General features: G+C 36.7%; 1 protein-coding gene across 1 annotated transcript in view; it reads left to right on the top strand.

Annotated features, from left to right (window-relative positions):
* The window catches only part of LOC112053030 (uncharacterized), a 71,325-nt gene that overhangs the window by 23,439 nt on the left and 35,717 nt on the right, over positions 1 to 12,169 (top strand). Inside the window, exons 10-15 of the mRNA XM_052890736.1 lie at positions 254 to 404; positions 2,168 to 2,309; positions 3,419 to 3,532; positions 4,084 to 4,230; positions 7,772 to 7,853; positions 9,520 to 9,661. Coding sequence (XP_052746696.1) covers positions 254 to 404; positions 2,168 to 2,309; positions 3,419 to 3,532; positions 4,084 to 4,230; positions 7,772 to 7,853; positions 9,520 to 9,661 — 778 coding nt within the window. The remainder of the gene's footprint in view (positions 1 to 253; positions 405 to 2,167; positions 2,310 to 3,418; positions 3,533 to 4,083; positions 4,231 to 7,771; positions 7,854 to 9,519; positions 9,662 to 12,169) is intronic.

The following is a 12,169-nucleotide window of genomic DNA, read 5'->3' as shown; positions in this document are numbered from 1 at the left end:
GTTTGAAGGTCCATACAAATCTAACTATCATTATGTACCTACGACGTCATTAATTCGTACCATTTTGTATGGGGCGTTTTTCAGGCCGCAAAATATAAAATATTTTTTTTATTTTATATTTAAATCCCTGTAGCTCCGAAAGTAATGATCGCAGATATCCTGTTACTTTTACAAAATTGCTTTACTATTAGTATACTCTTAATTTATATACAATTTAAAAACTGTCATCATCCCTATTCCTTTTTCTTTACAGAGGATTTAAAGAAGGCGGATGACGTACTTAAAAAAGCACTATTATTGTTCCCGCTGCTAGCGAAAATAATGATCCGCCGACATGGAAGACCATCTGAAAGAATAGAAACAATATGTAATCACCCTATGTACGATACGCTTGCTACAGAGGGGTAAGTAACACTTAATAACATATGTCATATTATAACGCAAATGTCCATGCGAGAGATAATTTATCATGCGAGAGATAATCTATTGAAGAGAAAAAAAGTCATAGCCAATAGGGTAGTTGACAAATATCAATTTTAATATAAACAATATTAATTTCGTGTAGTACATGGGATAAGGCTCCGAAATATATCGATATCAATTAATAAAAGTAAAGGATTTCTTTAAAACTCAATTTAAATATCACAAATTTTTTCAAAATTTCCTAATAATTGATTATGAAACACGGCTAAAACTCACGTGATATTACGTCGGAGTATGCCCGACTAGTTTCGAACCCATACGGGGCCCTTAGTCATGAGCTGGTTCTTGCATCGCGGCACGATCCAAGCTGCCGTATGGCTTCGAAACTAGTCGGGCATACTCCGACGTAATATCACGTGAGTTTTAGCCGTGTTTCATAATCAATTAATATGAATAACACTCACGACAGTTTAAATTCTAAAAAAATTCCTAAGTTTAAAAACGCTGTAGTATATTTTGTGACGTCACTAAAACCCTTGATTTACTAAACGTCGAACTAATTGTTAACTAATATGTTTGTTAAACGCTCCATTTGTGTGGGATTTCTTGTAGTGACGTCATGAAACAGTTGAAATAAAAAACGTCTCCAAACGAGTGCTAAACACAACTTCTTGGCACTCAATTCAAGTAGTTGCATTTGCAAATTTAACCTTAACCTCAATCCTTAAAGTTGAATTTGCTCTTAATTTGGATTTTTATTGAATGTTGGACTATATTTAAAGGTATAATTTTCTTTACTAATAATTCAAAAACTGCCAAAGCGTAATTGGCCAGTTTTGAGTGACATTTTCTACATGATTGTGCGTCCTTTTATTATGAGAGGTTAATGAAGTAAGAATCAAATCAAATAAAAATCATTTATTTCAAGTAGGCTCAGTTTACAAGCACTTTTCACACGTCAGTTGACTATTTGTAAAGATTCTACCACCGGTTCGGTAGGCAGGTTCTGCTGAGAAGATACCGGCAAGAAACTCAACAGTTGCTCTTTAAAAAAAAAACATACAGCATTATAATTTACAATTGATGATAACATTACAATTTCTTACTTTTTGTGTGAAGATGGAAGCTGATCCAATGGCCTCCAAGCGTTTGTATCTTTATGGAACTCATCAATATTGTAGTAACCTCGACTAAGTAAATGTTTTTAACATATTGCTTAAAGCTATGCATTGGCAGGTCCACCACAGTCTTGGGGATCTTGTTATAGAAGAGTACACCCAAACCTACAAAAGATTTTTTACTCTTTGGAGACGATATGCAGAAATAACTAACTTATGCCCGTGTCTAGTAAGACGTGGGTTTATATCTATAATATAAAAATGAATCGCAAAATGCGTTGGTAAGCGCATAACTCAACAACGCCTGGACCAATTTGGCCAATTCTTTTTTTAAAATTTTCGTTGAAGTTCTAGGATGGTTTTTATGGCGAGAAAAATTCGAATAATTGCCGAAAAACCATAAAAATTGCTTTTCTTTTTCCCATACAAATGTTTTCTAACTAAAACGTAGTCAATTTGAGCTTTATTGTTATTGTATAAAGTTCATATTAATAATAATTAAAAAACGGGGTAGTGGTGGGGCATAGTAGGGTAGGGTACGGTAGTTGAAAGTTTACATCGAGTTTCACGCGGACGAAGTTGCGGGCGTCCGCTAGTAAATAATAAATATCCCTTACATTTTGCAGTGTGTCCCAAACATTGATAGAGTTTGCCGAATTTTATGTGACGTACATGGATAACCGCTGGCGCTCGCAGGAGGTATTTGAGTGGTTCGTACGGAACGCGTCCGAGTTAATGGATCAATATGAGTCCGAACCGAATATACGGGTAATTTGAATTTCTTTTTTTTATTGAAAGACGTCAGCTCCCCTAGCCAAGTGGCAAGTCAATTCTCTTTCACGTGGTCAAGTGATCAAGGTCTGTCACTCCCATAGGTTTTCCTAGTTTTCGAAGCGATAGCGATCGTTGAAAGAGAATCGCCGTGCCACTTAGCTAGGGGGGCGGGGAAGCCCTTGACTGATTGACGATTTGATTTAAGTGACGATGCAAATTAAGGTGGAAGCGGAGTTATTTGGAAGATGTACAAGTTAATTCTAGCCACACACCTGACTAATTCTACGCGGCATCGTACCAGAACGCTAAATCGCTTGGCGGTACGTGTTGCCGGTAGGGTGGTAAATTTAGACGGCCTCCGTGGCGCAGTGGTATGCGCGGTGGATTTACAATTCGGAGGTCCTGGGTTCGATCCCCGGCTGGACCAATTGATGCGTCCTGAATTGGTCCAAGTGATAGGCTTCGGCCGTGGATAGTTAGCCGCAGCGGCGTCGTACTGCGGCGCCGCACCGCACCGTGTGGCCTTAAATCGTTGATTCTTGATCTTTGACAGAGCGGTAATTCAGGTCCTTTGTAATAGGCTACTTGCCTCTTTTGTAAACAGTGTTTAAACTGAATTATGGAAGTATTATAAGCTATATTTTATTTTGTCCCATCAATAATAACCAGTAAAAAAATTAATATAAATGAAAAAATATCTACGTAAAATTTTTGCCGCCGAAACACAACACTGCCGCCGAAACACAACACATTAGCAAGTGACGTCATTCATAGAGATAACAGCGTGATTGGCGTTTGCAGTGATGTATAAATTACACGTCACCTCAAGCGCCAATCACAAACCGATGCCTTGTAGCGATTAACGTCACAGTTTATGATTGCCGTTTGCGGTGACGTGATAAAAATACAATTTTGTTTTATAAAAATATTACAATTACGAGATTATTTTCACAAATAAAAATGTGATTAGAGTTTCTAGGCATCTAAACTGCCTCTATGGAAAAAATCTTCTTAGTTTTATACAGCAGGCGAGTAGCCTATTGGTCTACGCAGCTGTGAGATGGAAAATGTACAAAGTAAATATGTTTTTCTATTTTAATTAGGAGGAATACGATCGCAAAACTGAAGTGCGTCAGTCGGTGTTTCGTATATGGCCGCTTGAGGTGGGCCGTCATCTGCATGTCATAAAACCCATGGAACAATGGCTTGTGGATTCGGTGAGTTTACCACGTAGAACAGGCGTTATTGAGTGTGTGTAATATGAGGACCGCATTCTGTTCACAATTTTGAAGTCGGAAAAGCATGCCGTCGGTCTATTGTTATATAATTAAATATACAATTTAATGAAGGTTTGGAATTAATCTGATGAATTCGAAATATAATGTGATTCATGATTTTTTTTAATTCGATCTCTAAAGTGGTGAAATAGGGCTTAAAAGTTTACATTGATTTTAACGCGGACGAAGTCGCGGGCGTCCGCTAGTATCTATACTAATATTATAAAGCTGAAGAGTTTGTTTGTTTGTTTGATTGAACGTGCTAATCTCAGGAACTACTGGTCCGATTTGAAAAATTCTTTCAGTGTTAGATAGCCCATTTATCGAGGAAGGCTATAGTCTATATATTATACCCGTATTCATACGGGAACGGGAACCACGGTGAAACCGCGCGGCGTCAGCTAGTATATAATATATCTTGATTTATTTATTTTACCATATAAATTTTATTCCGAACAGCGTTATTAATGAAGAAATTTTGTCCCAAACAGGAAATACCGGAAGTTTACGATTACTTGCTGCCAAACATCATTTACCCTTTTATAATCGCATTTGATATTAAAAACCGCTACAAATATTGTTATTTTACTGGGCAGGCCGATGGATACATGTCGTGCTATTTTATACCACCATACAGAAAATTTCCATAAATCCACTTTGTTTATTCCAATTTTTCACTTAGTTACTTAAATATAATTTTTTTTTAGTAAGTAGTAGTTTTTGCATGCTTGTAGAAATTTATCTCCAGCTGTTTTTTTTTTTTATTATTTATTTTAAATACATACATTATTTATGTACGTGTAAGTTAAAGAAGTGTATTTTAATGTATTAAGCAGCGTCGAATTGCTTAAATAAATGTTGTAAAGATATCTTGGTTTTCTTATTTCTTACCTTTAGTCACAGATTAAAGAATAATAGATAGAGCGCACGAAACAGTGATGCAATCATTCCAAATACAAAATCGATACAAAAAACGAATACATTCTTAGAATCAGTATGATAGGAAGCGTCGCATCTTAATCGCGTCAGTAATCTTTAATGTTATTCAAGAAAATGGCGTCTTATGTTTTCAAATATTTTAAAAACAAAAAAACCTTGGCAAGAAAGAGTAGAAATAAATAGGGGCCGCTATCTATATCTATCTATCTAAAATAGTAGATTGTTATACAAGGGGTTAAAAAGACCGATTTTAGGGCCCGAGACGTAAGGCGAGGGCCGCCTAAATAGAAACCGAGTTTGTAATGGGTTTAGCCCCACGTGTTACACTCTGCTTTTCACTACGATTGCGAGAAAATAAAATAGTTTAATACAATATTCAATGATTTATTGTATCCGACTACTGTAAAGACGAATAATGAGTATGTGAGGTAAACGTGGGAAATAATAGTTTAAAAAACTCCTTTCGTAAGTGAATCCATTCGTTGTTGTTTTTTCCACTTATTAAATTTTTCGTAGGTATTCGTAGGTATCGTAGGTAAGTATTTAAGTAAATGCGTCTCGACTTTGATGGTAACAGATTGAAAATTTCATCCATCTCCAAATTAGGATCACCATTATCACTATATGAAGACAACAATAACAATTATTGTTCAAGTTACGGTCACAAAATTTACAATGAATTTCTGAAAAAAAAACAAGTGTGTATTATTCACGCCAATTGTTTTTTAAATTCTCGCTTTTTAATTTAATTTTTTTCACATGAGGAAAGGGCAAAGGTATTACCGTAAAGGATGTCCCATGTCTTCAAATCTCGCTCTATTCGCAACTCAATAAAAATTAATTAAAAAAATAAACGCATTCCACAGACAAGAACGCTGCATTTCAGTCCAATTTAAAGTTTTTTATTTATTTTTCAAAATAATCGGGGCCTTACCTACAATGATTCTATTTTCGAATAAAACCTCCTCCGTTTTATAGTAGGCTAGTACTTGGCTAGTACTCGTAACAGACAAGAATTAAAAAAACAAAATTACTTTAGCCCCTAGAGGCCAAAATGCTTGTTTAGCCCCGCTGTGGAGTGGTAATATGACAGTGTTTTTGAGCAATAGTGAAAATTTTTTTTTTTTATATTTTCTCTTGTCTGTCTGACTGTCCGTGTTTTTTTGTTATTCGGGCATCACGCTGAAACTACTGAATGAATTCAAATGAAACTTGGCACGGTTTATGACCATAATACGGAGAAGGTTATAGGATATAGGATACTTTTTATTGCGAAAATAAAATAAGACGGGGGTGAAGTAGGGGTTGAAAGTTTGTATGGAAAATCCTTAATTTTTAGAGTTACAGTTTTAATTTTTTTTTCATAAATCATAAAAATACGAAATATAATATGATTCAAAAAATCACTTCAAAAAATGTCTCAGCTATTCTTCGGTAAACATTGTCCCAGATCCCACAACAACGTTTTAGCTTTGAATTCTGCCAGACATCCCTCATAAACAAAATATATAAATTGGCGGGTGCCACTACGGATTGTCATATTCATCTTGTGCCACAGTAATATTTTTTCACTGTCGATAAGTTCCCACAATCTATTATTTTCGTAACTAATACAGAGACTTTTGACAGCATAGACACTAACAGCTGACAAGTTGAACAGTGTTGTAAGAATAAAAAAAAGTAAAACGTTTTTTTTGCAAAGCTATAAAAAATAAAGGGTGCAAAGGGGAGGCTAGTACCAGTCAGTCTCCCCAACTGCCAACTTCACCTACACGTGGTGCACCCTGCAGATGGACCGACGAGGCTCTGGCGGCCGACGAATAGAGGTATGTACATTCCCTCAGGCTAGATTAACAAATGCCTCAGGCCGGTGTCGGGCAGCAGCGACATCGGTGCGAGTAATCTTGCTCTGCGCTGACCAACCCGCATGCCTAGCGTGGTCAGTACTGGGCAAAACTTTGTGATATGGACCGTAATAACACAACACAGCCCCTAGTCCCCGGCAGCCCCGCTATTCCTGGCTCTGGCACTGGTTACGGTAACGGCGGGGCAAGGGATGATGAGAATCTCCGGCAGAGATTCCGCTTCCAACCCCAATGACTAGACCTGGCGGACTTGGTATCATAATTATATCGTTAATCTGTAATATTAACCATGGACTTAATAAGAGTACTTACATAATACAGTAGAACCCGCTTAAGACGATCACGCTTAATCCTAAAAAATATTAAATGCAACAAAAAAAAAATAAAGAAATAAAAATAAATGTGGACCCATTAAATCTATTAATTCCTATTAAAGTTTTAAATTCATTATGTAATTTAAGTGAAATGAAATTTCATAGTATAACGATTTCTCGCATTATACGTCAATTTACGCCAGTCCCTATAACTTGAGACATGTTTTCATACATTTCCTTACGCTTAATACGATTCGTCATCCCGTTTAATACGCCTACATGTCACACGCGTGCAATTCCAAATGCGACAAATAAATTACAACAGAAAAATCAGGACATCATAAAGGTCCTTAAACAAGGTCGCAGGGTCACAGGACAAGACTAATACATGATATTTTAAAGAACTGAAAGACCCTGACCACAGAAAACATAATATGTAGGTACAAGAGCAAACAACCCTTGACATGATGCGATTCTAAACTGATAATTTTGGAGACGCACTGCAAAAATAAAATTTAATTGAAAATTTCGTAATTGCTAATCCATCAAAATCTTTTTGTCATACCAGAATAAGTGATTACTTTAAGTAGCATAGTTTTTATAACTATGTATGTGTACATTAGTCATTTTTTTTCACTATCCCCCCACGCATATCCCTTTTATTACACTTTCCCATCTAAGACGCGTTTTAGGGTCCCTGCGAAATCGTATTAAACGGGTTCTACTGTAATTGTAAAAAATAGACTTTAGCACCTATTCTTAGATACATAGATAATAGCCTATTGCACCATAGATACCATAGATAAAAGGTATGCTTATTTAGCTTATTTTATAGAACCATGGCTATAGACATCTTATCCCTAGATAATACACATATATTTGAGAGCCAAAGAGTTATAAATTAATATATAATTTTGAGAGCTATAGAGCAATAAACTATCATTTGAAATTAATTTTTAATAACTCTAATTTATTTATATGCTAGTTTATTTATATTTTGTACTTTAGTGTTTGTTTTTTAATCATAGTTTAAGAAAGTGTACTTTTTGATATAATATAATATGCCACATGGCCATCCTATTTCCATATTTTGTATCATTGCCACTGAATTTTGCGAGCGGTTTTCTTTTTGTGGCTTAAGAAGTAAGTAAAAAATATTATATTATATACCTTAATTAAACAGGTAGGTATCTACTCATAATAGCCAATAGGACGCTCACTGGCATAGCGAGGCCTAATAGACGAGCGGCGTAGCCCGAATAATGTCTTTAGTTTTCGATGTACCCCTAACGATTGAAGCGCAGTGTAAAATGGTACCAAAATTATTGCTGGGACTCAGGCTTGATCAGCCGTGATAGCCCTCTGCCTCCGATTCCGGAGGGTGTGGGTTAGATTCCGGTCCGGGGCATGCACCTTCAACTTTTCAGTTGTGTGCATTTTAGGAAATTAAATATCACGTGTCTCAAACGGTGACGGAAAACATCGTCAGGAAACCTGCATACCAAACCGCATTGGGCCAGGCGTGGTGGACTATTGGCCTAACCCCTCTCATTCTGACTTGAGCTCCGCAGTGAGCCGAATATGGGTTGATAATGATGATGATGATGACGCATTTTCATCATTTATTTCAATGTCCGGAAGTCGATACCAAAAATATGTATTACATAGTGTACCTACAACAATTATTTTGGTACTAAATTTACATTGCGCTTATAGAGTTAGGGGTCAAGTTTAAATTTTACTTGTTAGCCGCTCACCAGTCAATCAATCTCAATCCAGACGTGGGCAAAATCGCATCAGTAAAACTACAGATCAGTAGGTACCTGCCTATTTCCAAATTAAGCCTTACCAATCAACTCAAATTACTCGCCCAATCAACTGTTTAGAATACCACAAGTAGGTAGGTCTACTATGGACTGGCTTGAGACCGTCTTTTCCTGAATGTATAAGTGCCGTAGGCTCCTTAATGGACCACATCCTAGAGAGCCATTCTGGAAGGGTGTTTTGGCCTGAGTGTATCAGTCAGGGCATCCCCGAGATCGTGGGTTAAAAAAACCACGTCCAGACTAGATGACGTCAGATATCGGGGTCCTCGTCTTCGCCGGCGAACACGCTGTGTAGGTTGTAGCTTTTTATTCCGATTGTGTAAGTGCCGTAGGCTCCTTAATGGGACCTCAGCGGCGTCACCGGGGTGTTTGAGCGAGTGCAGAAGCATCGCCTGGTGTGGCCTTTCTAAGGGCGTCTCCTCTGAGGCTCCTTAGAGAGGCGTCTCCTCTGAGACTTAGTTTTGGCCTGAGTGTATGAGTCCGGGCGCCCCTGAGGTAACATCAGATATCGAGGAGGGTATAGCTTGTGTTTGTGTTGCCTGTGGAAGCATTGTCGGTCATTATGGATGAGATTGTGGTGCTTGGAAGTCCTTACAGGAGATCCATGTCCAGCAGCAGACATTAGTCGATAATGATGATGATGATTCATGAAGTCTACAATCTATTCATTATTAGGTGTCAGCTTATTTGAATTTTAACTTAACATGATGCCGTTTGGTTCGGCGAAAATTTAAAAAGACTACAATAAGGCCTGCTGGGCTATTCACTAACTTGATCTATATTATACCTATTAAAATTAACATCAAATTAATAGCAAATGCATTTTCGTATTCCATCAATATCTTGGCAAAGGCTGATCGTACACGAAAAGTAATGAAGATTTTGAAATTTTTAATAAATTTAAATCAGGTACGGTTTTGAGAAAAACATATACTGTTACTGTGGCTTCGGATACTTTTAATTTTATTTTATTTCTCATCCAGCTATTCTGTCTTTGTATCTACGGAACGTGTTATGCCTTCATGAGAATGCTGCCACTGTGGTGTACCATATATTTATTATGATGTGCTATACTATGCCGCTGATGGGTGCTATACTAGCGGACAACTTCATTGGCCGATACAGGTTTGTAAACATATTTCTTATGCTGGCAATACACCATCGCCATCGCGATAGTACACTATGATGGGCTAACGTGTAGAAGGAGGGCGTAGTGGCGTTTAATGGTTTATGGCGCGTGCGATGTTATACGGATAGCCGCTGGGATGGCGTCGTTGTATGTATATGTGTTTTCATTTTTTTATTTAAATAATATTAGTTAAGCAGTTCGTCTCCTATAAATGGACTCGTCAACACCTTGTAATTATGAGAAATACTCCCGAGCACCCTGTATAAAATAAAATAAATAAATAAATATACTTAAACAATACACATCACTATCTAGCCCCAAAGTAAGCAGAGTAGCTTGTGTTATGGGTACTAAGATAGTTGATATTATAACATTCATATACATTTATATACTACATATATGTGTGTATTTATACATTATATAAATACTTATATAATGTATAAATACACACAGACACTGGAAAACACCCATGCTCATTACACAAATATTTTCCAGTTGTGGGAATCGAACCCACGACCGTGGATGCAGAAAGCAGGGTCACTACCCACTGCGCCACGCGGCCGTCAATAAAAACACCAAAACAAATTAAAATACAAACGGTAGGTACATTTTTAACCTATATAACATTGCAATTAGATAGCTAATGATCTCTACTATCAGCCTTCAAGGGATTCCCAAGAGTCAGTATTGTATAATCGATACTGGAGTCAAAAAATAAATATTTTTTTCTTTTTTTGTCGTATGTCTGTCTGTTTGTCCGTGTTTTTGTTGACCGGGCATTACGCTGAAACTACTGCACGAATTCAAATGAAACTTGGCACGATTTGAGACCATAATACGAACTAGGTTATACGATACTTTTTGTTGCGAAAGTAAAATCAGAAGGGGGTGAAATCCTCTTTAAGAAAGTTAATAATAATAATGGGCATTCATACTGCCAGAAAAATACTAAGAACAATGTAATTCAAGATTTTTCAAAACTCTACCCAGAAAGAGCTAAACATAGGTTGATTTTTTTTAATTTAAATCATCTAACTTCTATGAGTTATATTTGTGTAAAATGACTGCGGACGGACGGACAGACGGACATAAACTACGGGTGCCTTGTGGACTACGGAACCTTGAAAAGTCTATTTCACCAATAGTTTTGGAGATATTTATTTTAATTTAGCCCCTTCTTTTTAATCTTAAATTGTTTATAACATTTGCTATTCGTGTGTGTAAAACTGTAGCTACAGTTCTTAGTTTTACCTACACTTGGACTAACAATGGCATCCTATTATTAAAATACATTAGATCTAGCTCAGGCAGATCAAAAGTAACGAAAACCAATGAAGTCGGTACGTGACTCTAATAAGTTATTCAAAAAAGATTTTCTTTAAAAAATACAAAACGCAGTCGCAGTCCCACTTCGTTCAAAGATACGGTACACACACCGTTAAACCACAACAGAGACACAACCTGGGGCCCAAGCCAGATGTGCTCTCGTTGTGAAAGAGAAATACCAATGAAAATTTTGAAACAAACACTTACGTTTCATGTACTAATGGACTTCAACGTATTATGCATTGTGTCTGGAAAATAGCGTACTACTTCTGCGCAAGTATCTTTGCAGCTTTGTCGTATATATACTGTAACATCAAAAACACATCATTAGCGCGATGTAGAACTCTTACAAAGATACATTTTAATTTTCAACGCCATCTATGTCTGTATGTAGTAAATCTCATAATTTGAAATATCTCGATAGATGTCTCGATAAGTGACGTCATTCCAGACTTACGAGTACGAGTACATGTTCACATATCTATGCTGCTCACTATACTCCTTTATGCGACATCTAGAGGGTATACTCAGTAACACTTTAGCTGTGTACACACACACTGTGTGTGTTATTACAGGCTTCTGCTAGATGGCAGTATTAACTTGTCACAAATTACCGCTAGATGGCGATAGCAGTTTGTTAAAATGTAAAACTCATTTGCTATTTGCATGCTTTGATAAAATATTATAATTCAACCGACTTCAAAAACATCTAAACTAAAAAGCGAAAAATAACATCAAACTAAGTTCTATATGTCATATTATGTTCTAACTGATGATCAGTTTGAACTAGGTGAAAGTTCTTGTCGAAATTAACCAAGCCCAAACACAAGGTAACTGTTGTAGGTAAACCGTTATAGAGTTCCCTCGTGTGTGTTTCGGCTCCATCATCAGATCGTCTCCAGACCTTCATTATGTTGTAATGTTTTAAAGTGGTTAGATAATGGAAATATTATAAAACGTTATAATTGCCCTTACGATTGTTGAAAGTTCTCCTAGATTTCTCCAGAATCCCTTCATCAGATCCTGAAATGGTGACCATCTCGGGAGTAAATATTCAATATTCATATTCAAATCGGTCCAGGCGTCTTCGAGTAATCAGGTAACATACATACAAAAAAAAATATACAGTCGAATTGAGAACCTTCTCATTTTTTCCAAGTCGGTTAATAAGTGGAATT

This window comes from Bicyclus anynana, chromosome Z, assembly GCF_947172395.1.
Source record: "Bicyclus anynana chromosome Z, ilBicAnyn1.1, whole genome shotgun sequence".
Taxonomy (NCBI): domain Eukaryota; kingdom Metazoa; phylum Arthropoda; class Insecta; order Lepidoptera; family Nymphalidae; genus Bicyclus; species Bicyclus anynana.
Note: the sequence above shows the minus strand (reverse complement) of the source record. Positions and strands in the feature narration are given on the sequence as shown.